We start from the raw sequence: 22,777 nt of genomic DNA on the forward strand, positions 1-22,777 counted from the left end.
AGCAAAATCAGAAAAAAAGAGAAAATAAAAAATTCTTGGTATTAATTGGTCTGAGTTTCCTCTAAGAGAGTCCTAGATCTCTCACTCAGTATGTAAGACCTAATCCCTACCATCTGCAAAAACCTTTTACATCCTCATTAATTTCACACATGTGCTTTTAGTCTTCTCAGAGCCAAAAGTGTTAGGACTGAGTACGTTCCTGGTAAGAATCTTTCATGTGTGTGTATGATTTTGGTTAATTTCTCCTTGTGTATTTGTATAAATACACTAAAACCTGTATTATTACATGCTTAAACAACCAGATTAGAGCTGGTATCTTAAACATCCTTCAGTGACTATGCTGGGCTAGGGCTATAGTGGTAAAGACAAAAGGCATGGTCTGTGGCAAAGGACAAAAATCAAACCCATGTGGAGTAATATTTATTTTACCTGAGAAATCATTTATTAGTGAAATTTTCAGATAGCTTGAGATTACTGCTTTATACCATAAACACTGAAGTATTTAATTTTAATAATTTCTGATAAAAAAAATTTAAAGTATAATGCATATTTCCCTTTAGGAAGTGATATAACTTAATATATCTTAGCTTTTTTTTTTTTCTTTAAAAAAATTTTTAGGAGTGGGTGGGAAGGGACAGACTGGGAGTTCAAAATTTGTAGATACTGACAGGCATATACAGAATAGATAAACAAGATTATACTGTATAGCACATGGAAATATATACAAGATCTTGTGGTAGCTCACAGTGAAAAAAAAATGTGACAATGAATATATGTATGTTTATGTATAACTGAAAAATTGTGCTCTACACTGGAATTTGACACAACATTGTAAAATGACTATAACTCAATAAAAAATATTAAAAAAAATTTTTTGAAGTATAGTTGATTTACAATGTTGTTAGATTCTGGTGTACAGCAAAGTGATTCAGTTTATATATATATACACATATACATTCTTTTTCATATTCTTTTCCATTATGGTTTATTACAGGATATTGAATATAGTTCCCTGTGTAGTAGGACCTTGTTGTTTATCTATTTTATATGTAGTAGTTTGTATCTGCTAAACCCAAACTCCTAATTTATCCCTCCCTCACTCCCATGAAACAGTTTGTTAATCATAAGTTTGTTTTCTATGTCTGTTTTGTAAATATTGATATTTTCTTAATGAGTACCAATTACTGTACTCTGCTAAAATTTAGTAATAACTTAAAATATTACCAATACATGAAGAGTTCTTTGCATATATGCCTAGTGGTGGCAAACTGCTGTTTTTAGAGCTTCATTGTTTTTAAATATCTTATTAAAATTATGAAATATACCATGTAGATATAAAAGAATATCTATAACTGACAGCTTTTAAGACATAAGACATTATGAATACCTTTAAAACCCCTTTATGCCTCTTTCACAAGGAATCTTCCTCCCTCAGTTTACTACTAATCTGAATTTTTAATATGCATCTGGTTTTTATAATTTTATTTTTTCCTTCAAATTATTTTTGTAATTTTAACTTCTGCTTTTACACACTCTATGGAAACAGAAATTTGTTAACCTGTTTTAGACTAAGACACTGAGAGGATTAAAACTGTGCTTTTACATAAAATGTGACAGGTTCTAAGAGAAGGCCTGAAGGGTTCTTTTTTGAGTAAAGTCTTTGAGTATTACTGCACCTTCACTGAGACATCTATTTTCTTGTTTGAAGGCCTTTTGAATTTAATTCCTGATACTTAAGATTGTTCCAATGGTTGGGAATGCCAAGAAAATGACTACATAAAAGTAAGGGTGCTATGCAGTTGAAAGATTCACAAACTAAAAGATCCTGAAGTGACATTAATGGTCATCAAATCCAACCTCTTTAATCCCTCTGGAAAAATGAAGGCCAAAAAGTGTGTGTGACTTGTCTTAAGTTACACAGCAGAGCCAAGGTTAGTATTCAAGTCACTTAGACCAGTAGTTTTCAACTGTGGACCCCCTGGAGGATATCTGACAATGAATGGAAACACTTTGGCTTGTCACTTTGGCAGGGTGCTACAGAAGCCAGGGATGCTGTTAAACACCTTCCAATGTACAAGACAGCTCCTCACCACAAATAATTATCTGGCTCAAAATATCAAAAGTGCTGAGGTGGAGAAACTCTAACTTAGAACTATACTTTGTCATGTCTATGTAATTAACTTTTTACTTAATATAAGCATTCTGAGAAAAATCATGTTAATAAGCTATTTCCCCTCAGTCAAACAGGCAGATTTAAAGGTCCAGTTTATCTGATTCTCCATAAAATAGAATATGACAGATAAAAGAATATAACATACTCACCAGGAGCCAAATCCTATGGGTCTCCTATCATAATCTGGCAGATCTGGAGCAATCTTACAAGCCTGGATGTTCAGGTATTTAAATATGTGGATTTTGCCTTTTATACATATCTAAATAAAGTAACACATAAATATAACCAAATTATTTACTCATCAGAAATATATGTGTCACCCTTCCCTTTTAATCACAGTCAGCTTTTTACTTAATGTTTATTGGAAACAGAAGGCATTTCTATCAAGTATATACAGTAATACTAAAAATCTACCCATTATAACAAATTATATCATTTGTTATTTTAGGTGCTTAAGTGATATAAATATAGGTTTGTGTTTTCTAGTCACTATTAAGTTTCAGTAACATATAAAACAAATAATTTATGATTACAAACACTTAGAATACCAAGTAAACTTATACTAATTAGTTAGGCATAGTCAGGGATTTAAAGCATTGCTCCCCATGGATTGTATTGGCAACTTTTGTTTTTAGGAATCCAACAATAATGCACAATTATGTTTTCAATTCTACTTCCTGTAAGAGAGAAAAGCAGGAAATGATTAAGTATTAAAGTTATATATACTTCTGTTGCTACCTACTGACTTCTGTCCCACAAGTCAATACATAAATTCTTTAGGATTATGAGACCTTTCTATAATTATGAAGTTTACTCAAAGTTTTACAGTTGCCATAAAGACACTTACACAAGACCATCAATCGATTGCAGAGTAAGAAAAGCCAGTGAAAAATATGGGCCAGTAAAAACTTTTTAGATTGAAAATGTCTAGAATCTACATGTTAAGGTAACTCATAATAACTTTATTATTAAATAGTTTCATTTTAGTCACTGACAAACAAAGGACAAAACTGACTAAATGAGGAACTTAAGATTTTAGAAAATAGGAAGGTAAAAAACAATGGTCAAGAAATGCACAGATATCTTTAGTCTGGAAGTTGAGTATTTTTATTTGTCTTTAGCATTTACATTGTCTACGTTTAAAGTTTAGTAGAAAGAAATAACTCAAATTTTATTAGAAAAAAAATTTAAGGAAGAATAATTCAAATTTTTAAAAAGTCAACTTAGTAAAAGGAAAAACACTGTTGAAAACATTACCTATCTTCCATCCAATTTATTCAAGGCTTCCAAAGAATACATTTGGGTATGAATTTATTGATTTCATTTATTTTTTTTTTCACTATTTGCCAATTTCTTTTTTTTTTATGAAGTTAGTCAGTTTACAATGTTGTGTCAATTTCTGGTGTACATGTACATACATGTATTCCTTTTCATACTCTTTTTCATTATAGGTCTCTACAAGATATTGAATATATTTCCCTGTGCTATACAGTATAAACTTGTTTATCTATTTTATTTATAGTAGTTAGCATCTGCCAATCTCGAACTCCCAATTTATCCCTTCACACTCCCTTTCCACTCTGGTACCCATTAAGTTTGTTTTCTTTGTCAGTGAATCTGTTTCTGTTTTGTAAATAAGTTCATTTGTGTCTTTTTTTTAGATTTCACATATAAGTGATATCATATGGTATTTTTCTTTCTCTTTCTGGCTTTCTTCACTTACAATGACAATCTCCAGGTCCATCCATGTTGCAGCAAATGGCATTATTTTATTATTCTTTACGGTTGAGTAGTATTCTATTGTATAAATATAGCACAACTTCTTTACCCAGTCATCTGTTGATGGACATTTAGGTTGTTTCCATGTCTTGGCTATTGAAAACATTGCTGCTATGAACCCTGGGGTGCATGTATCTTTTCGAATTAGAGTTCCCTCTGGATATATGCCCAGAAGTGGGATTGCTGGATCATATGGTAAGTCTATTCTTAGTTTTCTAATAAATCTCCATACTGTTTTCCATAATGGCTGCACCAATTTACATGAATTTATTTTAAAAGAACTTAATTTCTAATAAAAAGATAAATGCATATAACTTAAGTTTTAAACTTCATCCTTTGTTGAAAAAGTGCGTAACATATTCAAATAAACTATGGTTTACCTGTGCAGGAGGAGACTGTAGTGGATTATTATCTAGGATGATCATCTGTAGGTGCCTGAGATTCCGGTAACAAACAGGAATTGTTGTAATTTTATTGCAGGAAAAGTCTAACCGTATCAAAGGCAACTCTGCTAGCTCTGCAGGGCAATGAGATGGAAATGAACAATTAATGACATTTCAAAACTAGACAATTTTCACAGGAGCTTCTAGCTAAATACAATGGATTTAACATAAGTATTTACTTCCATTCTTTCTTAGTGATGAACTGATACAGCAAAGTGGCGTAAAATGAAACCTAGGTGCTTACAGACAGGAATACTATTAAGAAGCACATTACCTGACCCCTTATAGAATAGAAGGTCTCAGAAACTAGGCCTGATACCACAGAAAGGTGGGAATAACAAGAAGATTAGATGATAATCTATATAAAGGACAAGTTAGATGCCCAGGTCTCCAATCCCAACTCATGCAGCTAGGACGTTATCCATCTCTGGTCACCACAGGAGTCAACAAGTTATCCTCTAGTGAAATTGAATTGAAAGGCTCTGAATTCAGGGACCAGGCACAATGGAAAGACAGGATTACTGAAAGAGGAGGCTTTAAGTGAAAGTCTATGCACAATGGCAAGATCTTAGCACTTCCTACCCAGCCTTACCCTACTCCCAATTCTAAAATGGCCGTAGTTAGGCATATGTACAGCAATGTAGAAGAAAGAAAACACCTTTCTTTGGAGAAACTACACAGCCCCATATAGAAGGCCTTTAGATACTGATATGGAGTTTCCCCTAATAAAATACCTAGCTTGCTGTTTAATTACCATTATACAATTCCTCCCCAGTATTCTTAGAACATCTAATCAGCTCTATACAGACAGTATACAACCCATGGGCATTTAGAAAAGCCTCCAACATGTAAAACAGAAATCAAAACCCACAAACCAATCAAAAAAAGAACTCAAAACACAGGCAATACACAGGGAAACTCTGAAAAACTAGAATTGTTGTCTCTAATTTCAGAGAGATAAGATTCTAAATTACTGAAACAAGGAAGGAATTTTTTTTTTAAATCAGAGAAAAACAAAGGTTCTTATACATGAAAAATATGATGGTGGAAATTAAAAATTCAGAAGAATGGTTAGAATATAAACAGTTGGAACTGTTTACCACCCGGTAAAACAAAATGACAAAGAAATGAACAATAAACAAGTAAGAAAACCATAGGGTCAATTAAAGAGGTTCAATAACCAATTTATAAAAATTATAAAGAGAAAACAGAAATAAGAACACAGGAAATTATCAAAATGAGATATAAGACAATTTTGCAGAATGAAAGATGTGATTCTCTGGTTTAGAAATAAACCCATCAAGTATATAGCATATTGAATTAAAACAACTCAGGAGGGGAGGGTATAGTTCAAGTGGTAGAGCGCATGCTTAGCAAGCACAAGGTTCTGGGTTCAATCCCCAGTACCTCCATCAAAAAACATAAATAAGTAAATAAACCTAATTACCTCCTCCCCTCTAAAAAGATGTTTGAAAAAACAAAAACAACTAATATTATGGCACATCATCATAAACTGCAGAGTGGTAAAAAAAAAGGAAGGATCTTAAAATCTTCCAGAGAGAAAAAAAATTGGTCACAAACAGTGGACTAGAATTAGGAATGGCATCAAATTTTCAACCATTAATTTTTAAAATGAAGAGCTAAAAGTGAAAAAACACTTGAAAATCCTAAGAGAAAAAATCATTTTCAACCTAGAATCTATAACCAAATTATTAATCAAGGGTAAGCACAGAACAGAGATACTTCTTTTTAAGTGAAGTCTCAGGAAATGTTTTCCTATAACATGTTCTTAGGAAACCATAGAAAATGCCCTCCAGCAAAACAAGGAAGTAAAGTAAGAAAGAAGAATTATTTGTCAGTTATACCTCAATAACTGAAAGTTTTTTAAAAAGTAAGAAAGAAGAAGACATGAAATCCAGGAATAAGAGTATTTAGCACAGAAGAAAGCAGGCTAGGCTGCAATAACAGAGAACAACCAGTCCAGACTGGAAGAGAAGGAAAAAAGACTCAATGAGGGAGCTATTCAGGGGTAAAAAAATGATAAAAAATAATCTGGTTTGACTAATAAGGCTGCTGGGAAAAGAGGGAGGAAGTAGCCACTGGTACAAAAACCAAGTAAATTTTTTAAAAAGGGAGGAATTATTAACTCTAGAAAAACAACAACAAAAACAAGATGAACAGTTGATAAATCCAATACATCATTTAGAAATATGTCTGTAAATACCAGTGGAAAGAGTCAAAGAAGTTGAAGGTATATGCTATTGGCCACTGAAACTGGGGACGGGGAATGGTTGAGGCAGGGGAATGCTATTATGTACTTTAAGCTTTTTATTATTATTTGACTTTTTGAATAATGTATTTCAGAAAAATTAAAATTTAAAATCAAAATGGCAACACAACAAAAGACATCATATATTTATCTACCAAACTGTAATATATTAGAGACCACTAATTAACATGAACTTTCATACTAATTTGTGTAGCTGTTGGATAAAGCTTTCCTGCCATCTCAATTTAACTGAATATGCTGAGATTACAAGATAAGTCAAGAAAAAAAACACTTGAAACTATCTGTGTGACAATTTTCTTGGTAATATGCATTCTAAGTAAGATATAGAAATAAATTAGATGATAAAACTATTAGACTGCAATCATCATCTGAAACCCTAGATTTTCCTTTTCAGCAAAACCCCAGTATTTTCATTAATTAATTTTGTATTAAGTCAGTAATATTACATTAGTAAACCTTTAAAGATCAACCACAGTAGGTAGGTCCTGAGTAGACGGGCAATCCTGATAAGAGATTTTTGAGTTATAAGGTCCTATGTCGTGACTTTGGTCAGTTCTGCTGATGGCCTCATTCCCTTTCCTGAGATGGCAGAAGGCAGAACCAGGAGTAAATAAGGAAGGCTCTTAGGATAAAAGGTAAAAAGGTTACTGGACAAGCCTAGTAAGAGGAAAGATATGCAGGATTTGGGGTAGTATGGGTGGAGTAAGTACATAAAAGTGGACTGGAAGAGTCACTCTTTCAGATGCCTACTTGCGATCAAAAAATGTCAAAGCTACATACACTAATTATGTTAGGACTAAATACTACACCATATCAAACTGGTGTAAACATTTGGATTTTACAGTGAAGCAAAAGCATCATTAGTTAATTCAACATTTATTATACACTAGAAGTCATGTTTATAGAAGAACCTAGATAATTATTGTCATGAAAACATCTTTTCAAGATTCCTTATCTTTGAGACAGACACTCTGAAATGTTTACAGATGAATTTCTGGAAACTGTTAATCTAGAGGACAGAGTAAGAGAAAGTGAATGGGAGTATAGATGAAACAAGGGTTTCCATGAACTGATGACTATTGTGGCTGGGTGATTCACTGCTCTCAGTTAGCTATGAAATTTTACATTTAAAAGTTATAGAAATACATAATCTAATAAAATAATGATTTTCATCATTCTCATTTCCTTTTATAGGTTTTCCTTTCATGAATTTGTATTTCCGAAAGATTGATAAATTATACTTATGAATCATGTTTATCATTCAAATACATATTCCAGAGCTTATAGTCAGCTTAAGATAACCAGTCTCCCAGTACAGTCTCTCACTCCATTCATAATTCACTTTACATTTCACCTCTACACAGTTAAATAGCCTCTATCTGAATATTTCCAATGAAGGATAGTTATTAAGTTCAAATCAAGTCCACTTTTAAGTCAATCAGTGCTAACTGCAGGAATGTTTTCATCATACAAAACTAACCCCTTATCAAAAACATGCTGTATTTCTCCCAAATAGTTATGTCTACTGAAACTTCCAGTGACCCTACCCTGAATTATCGATTACATCAGTTAACAAGAACTAAAAACACAATCACTGTTCAATAGTTACTAGAGTTTCTCACTATAGAGTCTAGTTTTTAAAATCCACAATGGAAAACATAATAATAAGCCATTACATCTCAAACACTGGCTGTAACTTTCATACATTTTGTCTTATGCTCATCAGTCTGAGAGATCTTTAATACAAAAAGGCAAATAATAATAAAACAAGTATTTCACAGTTTCTTACCTTCAGGCAAACGTACTAAGTGATTTCTTCTTACATTGAGGTCTCTCAAGGCCTCCAAATTACCAATTTGGGAAGGTATTGTTTGAATTTCATTGCAGCTCACATCCTATATCAAAAAGATACAAAGTAAAGAACTGTACTAATATTACACACTTGACTACTTCAAACTATCTGTGAAATGAGGCTGGACAAGATACCTATGGTCCTTCCTAGCTGTAAAAAAGTATTATGATTCTGTGTCCAAGAATAATCTCATAGTTTGTACTAGCATTTAATTTTCAAAACATACAGGCTTTTGATCAACTTTATACATTTTATATAGATCTATATTAATTTTGAGAGCAGAACTGAAATTAAATGACTTAAGATTTGAGTAGGAGGTCTAGAACATCACATCAAATGAACATGTTGGTGAAAAGGTAAAAAAAGTAATAAAAACAGATTTAGAATATTTTTATTTCATATTGTTTTAAAGAAACTAGAAGAAAAAAACCAAAACAATGATAAAAATTACAATAAAATTATTTGAAAGAAAATTCTATTTTCAGAATATCAGTTCAGCTGTTCAAGAATATAAAATAAAAATGCATTGAAGATGACTCAAATCATTCTTTATCAAACTGAATGTGAGGAAAAAAAATAAAGTACACATAACTCAAAGGCTATAGAAAAAATAGATACTGCTTTATTAGCATCAGCTCAACCTAATTCCAATACATATATTAGGCTGGCCTTCTGGAATCTTGATAAATAGCTTTATTCCACTGGTTCTAAAAAGAGACTGACTATAGGTTCCAAGATTGGTAAATTCAGAATTCCGTAATTCTGAGACAAGCCAGAAGAATTTATAAACCCATGCATAGCAAAAGGGAGCAGCCCACGTTAATAAAATCTCTAAGATGCCACAGTAACACTTAAAATTCCTCTAATATATGAATAAAAAGAAAATATTGAGACTTACTACTGGAAAAGACCACTTACCAAAAACTTCAATAAGCTTCAGATATTATTTTTAAATTTTCCCAAAATATTCTTAGGAAAAAAAAACAACTATGTTTACCTTTCCTACCCACTAATGACTGAAGTAGAATCAGAAGCTAGACTTCTTAGTCCAGTGCTCTAGGTATCAAAGTTAAAAAGATTCTAAAAGAAGTTGAAAGGATAGGAAAATTAAGCCTGAGCCAGAAGGGAATAGCAATCTATAATATTTCCCTGAGGAAATGTGTTATGTTGAAAGACAGCAGTTCACTTTCACTGAAAAAAAAAAAAAAAAAAGGGAAAAAAGCAATAAGGAAGCTGGATAAGACCGTCAAGTGGGAATCAGAAGCATCAGGATTATTAATTTTTACTCTGCCACATACTGTTTGTATGATCAGAGATGTCAGTTCACCTCTTTTGTAGAAAACTAAACTCATCTTCTGTGAAACACATCTTGTGAAACATATCTCTTTTCAGTATTTAGGATTCAGTAAGTAGAAACAGAAAGTTTAAACAGTGGTCTAGTATCTAGACTCAATATTTAATATATTTGTGAATTCTTATAGATGACCTTTTATATTCATAATTCATCTGAAAAAAAAAAAGTGAGCTAACAAGTGGTCCAATTAGACTATATGCGTACAGCCAGTCATCTCTCAGTATCTGCAAGGGATTGTTGGTACCAGGACTCCAAGAACACCAAAATCCAGGGATGTTCAAGTCTCACATAAAATGCTGTGGTATTTGCATATAACCTGTACACATCTTCCTGTATGCTTTAAGTCACCTCTAGATGACTTAAAATACCTAACACGATGTAAACACTATGTAAATTGTTGCCATGCAGAGCAAATTCAAATTTTGCTCTTTGGAAATTTCTGGAATTTTTTAAAAAATATTTTTGATTCACAGTTGGTTCCAGTTCCAGTTCCAGACACGGAATCTATGATACAGAGAGCCAACTGTATTTATTTTTTGTTTATGATATCTATCTTTGTTAATAAACCTACAAAGAACTGCACTCCCAAATCTCAATCGACATAATTATATTTGACCATTTCAGAAATATGAAACATGGGCTTTGGAGTTAAAGTAGACTGGTTTCAAATTCTACTTTGGTTATGGAACCTTGGGCAAATTACTCAACCTTTCTGAATGCTATTCCCTTAGCTGTAATATGATGATGATTATAGTACCCAATTAATAATGTTAATGTGGTGATTTAATAAAAAAAGTTTTATTCCTATGCCCAGAACTTAAGCATGTAAGGGTAACAAGAAGTGGAGATGAAGGTTAAGCTTTTTAGAAATATAAAGCAGTTAAGAATAGCTTACTTTAGAGTGGGAAATATTTTCTAAATATAGCATGTAAGGCAAAAAAAGAATAAATCTGACCTTTGTACTGTCCACTCCCTATACGGACTAGCCAAAAATCAGAATATTAATGCTATTAACAATATTTAATTTGAAAAATTCAAACGCATTATTAACTTATGTCTCAAAAGTTTAATAACATAGAAATCAATTAATATTGGTTAGAACCTAATTCTAAGGACCTTTTCCCATTCCATGTGAGCCTATTGGAATTAAGAAAGAGCCTGTAAGAACTCTTTCTTAATTCTGTGTTGAAGCACTTGAATGCTGATCAGTCAGTAAAACTTCATCATCAATACCTGAAAATAACTCAAAACACACCCTAATAACAGGTCCTTACCACATAAGAGTATGCGGAAATATATACATGTATGGGACAATAAAAAAAGAAATATTAACTTACAAGTTCTGTTAAATGTCTGAGATGTCCAATTTCTTCTGGAAGTGAGACCAATTTGTTATTACTAGCTATTAAGACTTTCAATGGTAAATTACACAAGTGTATTGGCAATGTTGACAGTTGGTTCCGACTACGAATGGGTAAGCAGAGAAAGAGAATAGTCAGAGCTCACCATTCAAGGAAAAAAAATTGCCATCTTCTCATTCTGTACTCAGTAAAAATAACAAATGTTAAGTCTTGCAAGGAACAAACAGAATATTAGATATGCATTCTAGCCTTCATTTCCTCACTTGTCAGCTTTGTGGTTTTAGGGGCAGCATTTAACTTAGTTGCATCTCACACAGATTCCTCATCTGTAAATTACAGGACTCATAGGGCTCTTACACCATAAAACTTCTTTGTAAATAATGAAGTGTCATATAAACACAACATACTGTTATTTTATTAAAATTACATTTATATAGGAAAAAATTATTTTAAGATAGGGTAGATAACGAACATCCTCTCCTCTCTCCTCTTCATTCCAAAGAATTATAAACATAAAATGCAATCTACTTCCTTCATCATTGCAGTATTTTAGCCAAATGTAAATAAATGACCCCAATATAGTTCTATGGAAAAAAATGACAGGTTGTGATTTCAAATATATCATATGAAGTATAGGTAATGAATCTTTTATTATATACAATAAAAATATACAAATCAGAACTAAAAGTAAAAAACAGAGCTCTCATTAGGATAAGAATAAGTTAAAATTTTACTTATGCAGATTTAATCCCTTAATCCTTAGGACCAATTGCTTCCATTTTCAAGATCTTTTGATGATTTTACTAAGATAGATCATGAGCCTTAAAAAAATTTCATCTAATAATAATTCTACTCCTAGACATTTGCACACAAAACTCTTACTAGAACTACTTTTATCATGAGAAAAAGCTGAAATAATAACTAAATATTCGAGAGGGAAAATGAATTTTAGAAATATACAATCTGTACATTAAAATAATTACATATGAAAATATTTCCAAAGGCTATTTCATGACAAGGGGAAAACATTTAAAAATTTGACTAACTGCCTGGAAAAAAAGGTAAAGTTCATCTATACAACTATACAACTTCAGACACAACATTTTAATGAATTTCCTTTACTTTTCTACATTTGTTTATTTTCTCTAATCAATATTTATAACTTTTATAATGAAATAAAATAACAAAAGAATTCTTGTAAGATGTGAAAAAATGGAGTAGATGAGTTATAAATGCATTTATACATTCAGAACATAGTACACAAAATCACAAAACGAAACAAAGGAATTTCAGATCTACTATTCTCATTTGATGAAGCTTATTTGAAAATGTAATCGGAGAACCACAGCTACAAGACTGCTACAAGCCTGTTAAGCTAATGGCTCTTAGAATTTAATTATTGCAAAGACAAAAACAAAGTGAGAATTTAGAATGATATATAAAATACTGCTAATTTAGCCTAAGAACATATAGAGATAACTGCTGATATAAACAGATAATGTAAATCTTAGTGAAAAGGAAGAGGGAAATTGAAAATAGCACACAAAACTAAAAAATTCTTAAAAATTAAAAATTAAAAAAAGAGAAAGAAACAACATCCTTACCTAATATTTAAGAATGTTAGAGCTTGCAGGTTTAGAATTGCCTCTGGTATATACCGAATACAATTCTGGTATAAATTGAGATTCTCAAGAGACACGAAGTGACATGCTTCTATGGGAATTTCTGAGAGGCGATTTCGTGATAGATCTGAAAGAAAAAATTAATTAAGTCTAAAATCAGTTCCTAGAACTTAGTTTACTGAAATGTTAAATGAAAAAGCAGGTTCCATAATTGAATTTCTGAGTTCCTATTCTGGAGATTGGTCCAGAGTTAATCAAATATTAACTGACTGAATAAACCATTTTAACATATGCTTCTACACTTGTTGCTGGGAAATGTTGGTTCCTTTCCAGTCTCCACATATACTAAAAATGAAATCATTATTCTTTGCAAGTAACACAAATTCTAAGGCATATCTGCCTACAAATTATATCACAGATCATGCTAAGTACCAAACAGTCTAGAAAACAAATGGACCCCTAAAATCCACCTTCCCAAAAGCACAGACAACATTCTAAGGTTTTCAGAAAAGTGAAGCAAAACAAAACAAAAAATACTCTCCCTTTCTTTACCAGTTAAAAAGTATCAGGGACATGTCAAAGGGACTCAGGAACCATCTTTGCTCCCACTGGCTAAAGATGAGACAATCTGACCTTCAATAAAGATAATAATTGCAAAGGGTTGAAATCTATCACATATTACTCAGTTAGATGAGTTTATAATGACCCCCTCCAAAAGACGACAGAGAATCAATTCATTATAAACTGATAAAGGGGAAATAAATCTAACATCTACCTTGCCTTCTTTATATGAACTCTATCCATGAGTAGCCAAACAGATGAAAGGAAGCATTGCTAAGTAAGTGCTCTAGCTATAAATGAAAAATAATGATAGAATATCACCATTTTGCAACCCTCAATGAATTAATGGGTCTAGAATTTAGTATTAATGCCTATTATTTTTACAAAAAGACAATCAGAAAGTATATGCCTCCCTACTAGAATAACAGGACATCATTTATAGTCTTGCCAAAGGGACAGAACCTGAATTTAATCAAGCTTTTGATTACCTGCAAACTTTCAGGAAATGCAGAAAACAAAAGAATATGCTGAAATACAGTCACTCTATCAGTATCCATTTACATTTAATTAAATACACTATCAGATTCATTTACTCACCATTGTTTTCTCTCTTCTTCTGCCCCTTAAAATTTCTGTTATTTCATGAGAATCCTTTCTGAGAACTTTCCCTAGATGGAGTATGTGAATTCCTACATATCTCAAGTATGTTGCTTTTACACAAGTGAATGATATTTTGGCTAGGTATAGGCAGTTTTTTTCTTAGTCATCTGTAGATGTTACTTTACTACTTTTTAGTTTACAGTGTCACACTGAACAGTCCAGCACATATATGATTATTTTTCCTTTGTAAGCAGCTTGTTCTTTTTGTCTCTTCCACCCTTAAATTAACACTCTGGTCTGGAACTCAGTGGATTCTTTCAATCTTTCTTCAAACCCGAGAAATTCTCCTCTATTTTATCCATAGTTTGAAGAAATAAAAGGGATTAACTTAAATTATAAACTGCTGTTTATATACATTTATCCCCACAAATGACAACTTCAGGCAATTAACAAACAAATTAAATTTAAGCATGGACTGTTTAAAGTCAGTTTGCCTAATATCTGTATTATAAAGCTAAGTTACTTTAAATCCAGAAAATGAAAAAGATAACTCGTCTTTTTTTTGTCCCCATACTGACGAGGGGGAAAAAAAGACAGCAAAATATACACTAAGCTTAGATACATCTCAATAAATAAGTAATCCTTAATTTTCAAATAATTAGCTAATTTAAAACATCTGTCTGCTTTTGAAATCAGAGTTTCTGAATAAAGGTTCTTATAAGTTCTTCCATTTAAATTATATTTTGATTCCAATTTGGCAAGACAAGTAGTTTCTTCCTTCTGTTAACTGAGTAACTTTTACATGCTATAAATTCATGAAAGAGACTGAATTAATCAGTTGTGTCACAGCTCTATATTATGGAAAACAGAGCAACTAGTTTATTACTAGTTTATAAAGGGTATTTTTTGCCATATTCCCTCGAAGAAATAATTTTACAGCCAAAGAAATGTCATAAAAGAGGGAAAAAATCTGAAAAAAAAATCTTCAGTTAAAAAAGTATGGATGTTTTATTTTAAAAACTCCTTTTTTGAGTATAAAACAATGCATCTTAACTTCATAGATGCAGAAGACTGCATTAAACATATGTATTCAAAGAAATAAAGTACTGCCAAGTCTCCTAGAAGCCCCAAGGTAGCTCTTCCTAATCATAACCCCTTCCCTCCCCAAAAGAGGAACCAATATACTGATTTTAGTGTTAATCATGTCTTCTATAGTTTTATAGTTCTAACCCTCTATAAAATCTGTTTTGCCTCCTGTACTAGTTTCCTATTGCTGCTGTAACAAATTACCACAAACCCAGTGGCTTAAAACAACAATTTTTTATTATTTTACAGTTCTGGAAAGGTCAGAAGTCAGAAATGGGTCTCACTGGGCTAAAAGCAAGATGTGTTGTCAGAGCTTCATTCTTTCTGGAGCTTCTAGGGGAGAATCTGTTTCCTCCTCTTTCCCAGCTTCTACAAAACTGTCCACATTCCTTGGCTCATAGCCCCATTCCTCTACCATCAAGTCATCAATATCAGATGGAGTCTTTCTGATGCTGCCATCTCTGTGGTTCTCCCTCTTTTGCCTCCTTCTTCCACTTTTAAGGGTCAAGTGACTTTTACCATCTCCCCCATCTCCCTATTTGAAGGTCAGCTGATTAGCAACCTGAACTCCCGTTTGCCATGTAGGTCTAACATATTCATAGATTATAGGGATTAGGATGTAGACATCTTTAGGCGGCCATAATTTTGCCTACCATTCCTCTGAACTTTCTAAAAGTAGATGCATGCTTTAGGTGTGTATTCTTTTGTGAACTTCATTCAACATTCGAGTTTCATTCATGTAGCTGCATACTGCAATAGTTCTTTCATACTATTCTTCATATGCCTTCACAGTATTCTACTATATTAACGTGCTATAATTTATTCACTTATTCTACTTCTGATGAACATTTTGACTGTGCACTGATCTAGGAGTGAAAATGCTGTGTAATAAGATATATGCATCTTCAACTTCAAGAGAGAATGCTAAACTGTTTCCCAAAAAGATGGTACCAATTTACATATCCACCAGCAATGTACAAGGAGTTTTTGTGGCCTCATATCCTTGCTAATACTTGTTGCTGAGATGTTTTAATATGTCTATTATGTTTTAAAGATTTTTTATAGTGGCATTTCATTGGGATTTTAATTTTAATTTCCCTGATTATTAATGAGGTACAATAGCTTTTCATATGTTTATTGGCCATCTAGATTTCCTTTTCTGTGTAGTACCTACTCAAGTCTTTTGGTTTGTTGGAGGTCCTTACAAATTCTGAATATGAGAACGTTGTCAGCTATGTTACAAGTACCTTCTCCAATTCTGTAATTTGAAGTTTCAGAGTCTTTGTGGTGTCTTCTGAAGAAAGTCTTTAATTTTAATAGAGCAAAAAATTTTATTAATACTTTTCTTTATGGTTAATGGTTTTTACAGTTTTAAAAGAAATCCTTCCCTACTCCAAGGTCATAAAGATACTCTCTTCTAAAAGTTTTATAGTCTAACCATCACATTTAACCTCCTCAGAATTTATTTTCTAGTATGACATGAGATAGGAGACCAATTTCATTTCTTCCTACAGGGATACCCTATTAATCCTGTGACAGTTATTGAAAAGACCATCTTCCCCTTACCCCAACTATTTCCCTATAACATCTCTGTCATATATCACAGCCTGTTTGGGAGCTCTCTAATTTAATCCATTGCACTACTTGTCTGTCCTTAAGTCAATATTACACAATCTTAATTACTATAGCTTTATAATAATTCTTGACATTGCAAACTGACTACACTTCAATAAATAAATAATAATAATTCTTGAAAACTACCAGAGTGTTGTACTCCTACATTACTACTAGTAGAAGAGGGATCCCTTCCTCTTTGAAGTTCTTCAAGGTGTCTTGGCGTTCCAGGCCTTTTGCATTTCTTTGTAAGTTTCAGAATGAGCTTGTTATATATCATAAAACACTTGTTTGAATTTTTACTGAGATTGCACTGAATCAAATATCACTTTGGGAAAAAAGACCGTATTTACTTGATTTATTCCCAGGTCTTTATTATTTTATACATGATAGATATTTAACCATTAGTTACTCACAGAACTAAAACTGATTTTAATATACTGACTTTGTACCTGGCATCTTTGGTGAATCTTTTTATCAGTTTACAAAATTTATCTGTAGATCCTTCTGGATAGCTCTAGATCCAATATTACATAGTTCTGTGAACAGTGAAGGTTTATTTCTTCCTTTCTGCTATATATTTATTTATTTTTCTCTCTTACAGTGCTGGCTAGGACCCATAGCACAATGTTGAATAAAAACAGTAATTGTTCCTAATATCAAAGGTTTTCTATAGATATCCTTTAAATATTAAGGAAATTCTTTCTAGTTCTAGTTTGCTATGAGCTTTTATCAGTAACAAATACTGAATTTAATCAATCTCTTTTTCTCCATCTATTGAGATGATTACAGGATTTTTTAATTTTATTATACTGATATGGAATTAATTTTACTCTTTATTCCACTATTCTTTCATTTCATTAGTATAGAATTAACTTTTGTCCTCATTAAAACTTTATTTTATTAGATATTAAATTTCTTTTTTTCCTTTTTTTAATAGAAGTATAATCAGTTTACAATGTTGTGTCAATTTTAGTGTACAGCACAATGCTTCAGTCATACATGAATATACATATATTCATTTTCATATTCTTATTTTCTAAAGTTAAATCTTGTATTCCTGACATAAACTAAATTTAGCCATGATATATTATTCTTTATATTAGCTAGATTCAGTTCATTAATATTTGTTTCAAGATTTTTGTATATATAATCATGAATGAGTTTGGACCATTTTCTTTTCTCATACTAAATTTGTCAGGGTTTGATACCAAGGTTGTACTAGTCTCATAATATTTAGTTTGGGGGCATTCCCTCTTCTATTGACTGAAAGGATTTATATAGATATCTAATAACTTCACTAGTGATGCCATCTGGGCCTGGAGTTTTCCTTGAAGGAAGATTTTTCACTACTGATTGAATTTCCTTAATATTGATAAGACTATTTAGGTTTTATATGTATCTTCTTTAAAAAATATTATTAATTAATTTATTTTTTGTCCAGGGGGGTAATTAGGTTTATTTATTTACTTATTTATTTTAATGGAGGTACTGGGGATTGAACCCAGGACCTTATGCATGTTAAGCATGCCCTGTACCACTGGGCTATACCCTTCCTTATATATATCTTCTTGAACCAGTTTTATTATAGTCTAGGAGTTTGCTATTTTTATCAGAATTTTCAATTTTATTACTGTAAAGTTGTTCATAATAGCTTCTTTAATTTTTTTTAAATGTTTACAGCATCTGTGGGGATCTCTCTATATTTTCATTTCTGACTTTGTTTTTTGTACCTTCTTTCTCTCTTGATCAATCTCATCAAAGGACTGAAAATAACATTAGTGTTTTCAAAGTATCTGGCTTCGCTAACCCTATTCATTACTGTATAGTTTCTATTTTGTTAGTTTCTGTTCTTATCTTTATCATTTTCCTTCTATTGGGGGGAGAGGTGGTATTATTCTTTTCCTAATTTATTGAGATGCTTAGCCCATTAATTTTCAGACTTCTTTCTTTCTAAATATATGTATTTAAAGCTATAAAATTCCATCTGTACAATGCTGCTGTAGCTATATCTCACGAGTCCTTAAATATATTTTATCAGAATATTTTATTAGAAAATATTTTCTAATTTCCATTATGATTTCAATTGTCCCATTCTGTTAGAAATGAATTTCTTAATTTCTGAACATATCAGGATATTCTTATTACCTTATTCGTTAATGATTTCTTAACATTGATTAACAACAGTACTATGGTAAAAGAACATGTTTTATGTGATTTTAATTCTTTGATATTTGTTTAGATTTCCTTAATGGTCCACATATGGTCTATTCTCATACATATTCTACATGAGTCTAAAAAGAATGTGTATTCTACATTGGCATAATGTTCTGTTATGTCTATTAGGTCACATTTGTTTCACTTCATTGTTCAAGGCTCATCCTTAACGGATTTTTTTTTTTTTTTGGCCAGCTTTTTCCTATCAACTGCTGAGAGAGGGGTATATTACAGTCTTCCATTATTGTTGCTATCTCATTTATTTCTCTCTGTAATCCTTTAACCATTTCCTTATGTATTTTGGAGTTTTGTTACTAGATACCTACAAAGTTTTAAATTATTATCTTCCTAATAAATCAAACTTTTTATAATTCTTAGGTTACCTCTTATATTACTAACACTGTTGCTTGCTTTGAAGTCTCCTGTTTTGGTTGGTTTGGTGGACTCACTCTAGTGTGACTTCCATGATCCTGCTCACATCCTTGTATAGACTTGCTCCTAACCATCAGAATAATGCAAAGGTGATATGATGTCACTCCTTTGGTTATGACTTCCATATGATCTATCTCTGTTGCTAGCTTTGAAGAAGTAAGCTGCTGTAAATTCTATAGCTGCGAAGAAATAAATTCTGCCAACAACCTGAGAGAGCTTGGAAGCAGATCCTTCCCCAGTCAAGTCTCTACAGAAGAACTCAGCCTTGATCAACACCTTGACTGAAGCCTTGCAGCAGACTAGGCTAAGCTGTGCATAGAATCCTGATCCAAAGAAACCAGGAAGTTTCTTAAGCTGCTAAGTTTGTGATAATTTGTTACACAGCATAGGAAACTAACAGTCAATACTTCCACAGAGTAACTTTTCCTTTTCTTTTATTTCTAATTTTCTGAATCATTATGTTTTAAATGTGTTTCTTATAAATAGCACAAAGGTAAATTTTGTTCTAATTGTCTGACAATCTTTATCTTTTAACTGAAATGCCCTCTATTTAACATAATTACCCAATATATTTGGATTTTTAAAAAGGTCATATTATTTGTGACAGATGTAGTTTACTGTCCTTTGAATATCTATGTTCTTTCCTTCTTTCTTACTATTAAAAGGTCAATTGTGGCCAAAATAGCAAAGGGTTTGGCTAGACCACTAACTGATACTTCCAATTTTATTCATTATTAAAGTTCAAACTAAGGAAATAAAGACTGATATAAAATTCAGCAACATTTGACTTGGTAACTAAATTGATGTGGGAAATTCTCACTTATAGGCAGTGTCCTGAGTATATATGCAAACTGAATGTTTTAAAATTACCTCATGTTTTTCTATAGAGGGGAAAAAAAGACTTCTGAGCTTTTGAGGACTAACTTTGCACAACAATGCCATTAAAATGTTATATATTCACAAATATATTCCTTTCCACTATTTCCTATCACAATACATGATGATTTGTCCACACAGTTGTTTAAGTCAGACTTTCTTTTTTTCTCAATCTAATCCTATCAACAAACACTGTCAGTTTCTTGGTCCAAATATATCTTGAGCCCATCCATTTCTCTTCATTTTCTCTGTCACTAATTCCTAGGATTATTCTAAGAATCAAATCAAATAATGCATGAAAAAATTACTTGATAAATTGTAAAATGCAAAGAGGTATACACACACACAAAGCCAGCTTCATAGGTTGACAGCAATACAGCAAAAACAAAAATAACCCCCCACCCCTGCTAAATTATAGGGTATTGTATACTATGCAATAAAATAAAGCAGAGTACAATAACTTATGACTTTTGGTCACCAAAAAGAAGTAATACTGCTTTATTAATACTTCTAGTTTTAAAAGGCAAAGAAGCAGTATTACTTCTACTTTGAAAAGGCAAAAAAGGTAGAAAACATTTATTTAAAGATTCACATTAAAATGTTTAAAACAGTTTCTTTATCTTTCAGCGGGGTTAAATAAGCAGAGAGGTTACGGAATCTTTATGTCACGAGAGTAAGCTTTTGACTTCACACATTTAGATAAGACTAGTTATTTTCACATAAGCCTCCTAAATTTCCATCTCTGTTGTCAGTTGTAGGTTGTTTTCCAGACTTTGAGCTCAACTGAGATTTGCCAAGTATTGTAAAAAGCCACAAACTGGATAATATACAACTTTGCAATTAAGCTATTAAGTTACTTCTATGTATCATTCCCTGAATGTGGCCTTGGTCTTGCACCAGCGAGTATCTTTTCTTCTAATGCTAGTAATATGAGCTAACAACTATACCACTCTTTGGCACAGCCCTTGGATGTATCATTCAGTTGAGCAAAGCAGAAAATGCCTATTTTGGAGTGATAAAAAAATGAGAAAAAAATTTTGGCTAAGAAATATATTATGGAAGTTTCAATTAACTAAAAGAAGTATTTCAATGAAAAAAGTTTTAAGACATTTTGTTTGCAATCATATGTGATTATTTACCTTATTCACCAAGAAATTAACTTCAAAGTTAAACTTACCTCAAATACACTGTAAGTTTAAAAATGATATGTTAAAGAAAAAAGCCTAAGAGATGGTAAAAAAAGAATCTTCAATATTAATTGAAGGAGGGGTGTTGTACAAGAATGAGCACGTTAGAGTCACAAAGCAAATATTTAATGAGTATCTTAGGAACGTGGTGAGTGTTTTGTTCAACTCTATACTTGGCACTTATTAGTGCCATAGTACATAGCACAAAGTAGGTGTTCAATAAAGTATTTGTTTTTAAAAAAAAGTAAATAAATGAAAGAAACAAAAACTGTGGAATCAGAAACAAGTATGGGGGGAGGGTACAGCTCAAGTGGTAGACTGCATGCTTAGCATGCAGGTCCTGGGTTCAATCCCCAGTACCTCCTCTAAAAATAAATAAATGAACCTAATTACCTCCCTCCCCCTGCCAAAAGTAAAATGAGTACAAATCCTGTCCTCCACCTATAGAACATCATCTATAGTAAGACTATAACATAATTAACATACTTGAAAAAGGACCAAAGCACTTTAAACAATTTTTTTGTTTTTAAGAAATACTACATGACATATAGATTTTCTGGTCAAGATGGTAGGACCACAAGCTTGCCTCTCCTGGCGACTAAAACAAAACCACAACTGAATGCTAAACAACCATTGAAAAAAGACTGGAACCTAGCAAAAAAGATCTTCTCCGACTGGAAACACAGAGGGAACCACAGCAAGACGGCAGAAGGGGCCTGCTCAAGATATAATTGGGCCCCATACCCCTTGGGTGGGCGACTCACAGATGAAGATTTGTTAAGTCACAGAGGCCCTCCCACAGAAGTGAGAGCTCTAAGCCCCATGTCAGGCTCCCCAGCTTGGGTTCTGGCATTGGGAAGAGAAGGAGACCCCAGGATGCTTGGCTCTGAGAGCCTCCCAGGACTGGGGGAAACAGAGACTCCATTCGCTTGGGAAGCATAAATGCAAACTCATGAGCACCAGGTCCAAGGGCAGAGGCAGTGATTTCATAGGAACATGGGCCAGACCCGCCTGCTGGATTTGGAGGGTCTTCTGGGGACATGGGGGGCGGCTGCAGCTCACTCAAGGGACATAAAAGCTGGTGGCAGAAATTCCGCGAGTGTTAATCTACACGAGCTTTCCTGGAGGCTGATACCTTGATTGGATCATTAGCACCAAGATCTAGTCCCACCCAACAGCCTGTAGGGAAGCCTCAGGCCAAACAACATACAGGGTGGGAACACAGCCACACCCATTAGCAGACTTCCTAAGCCACAAAGGCCTCTAGACACAGCCCTACCCACCAGAGGTCCAGGGCCAAGCTTCTCCCAGCAGTGGGCAGGCACTGGCT

General features: G+C 32.6%; 1 protein-coding gene across 9 annotated transcripts in view; it reads right to left on the reverse strand.

The window, feature by feature from the left end:
- LRCH3 (leucine rich repeats and calponin homology domain containing 3) overlaps nucleotides 1-22,777 on the reverse strand; it is a 109,819-nt gene that overhangs the window by 52,255 nt on the left and 34,787 nt on the right. For all 9 annotated transcript variants that reach the window (XM_032480962.1, XM_032480945.1, XM_032480953.1 and 6 more), the window contains exons 2-6: nucleotides 12,857-13,001; nucleotides 11,229-11,355; nucleotides 8,475-8,580; nucleotides 4,333-4,469; nucleotides 2,323-2,432 (exon numbers count right to left, since the gene is read on the reverse strand). In XM_032480962.1, coding sequence (XP_032336853.1) covers nucleotides 2,323-2,432; nucleotides 4,333-4,469; nucleotides 8,475-8,580; nucleotides 11,229-11,355; nucleotides 12,857-13,001 — 625 coding nt within the window. The remainder of the gene's footprint in view (nucleotides 1-2,322; nucleotides 2,433-4,332; nucleotides 4,470-8,474; nucleotides 8,581-11,228; nucleotides 11,356-12,856; nucleotides 13,002-22,777) is intronic.

The sequence above is a fragment of the Camelus ferus genome, chromosome 1 (assembly GCF_009834535.1).
Source record: "Camelus ferus isolate YT-003-E chromosome 1, BCGSAC_Cfer_1.0, whole genome shotgun sequence".
Lineage (NCBI taxonomy): Eukaryota > Metazoa > Chordata > Mammalia > Artiodactyla > Camelidae > Camelus > Camelus ferus.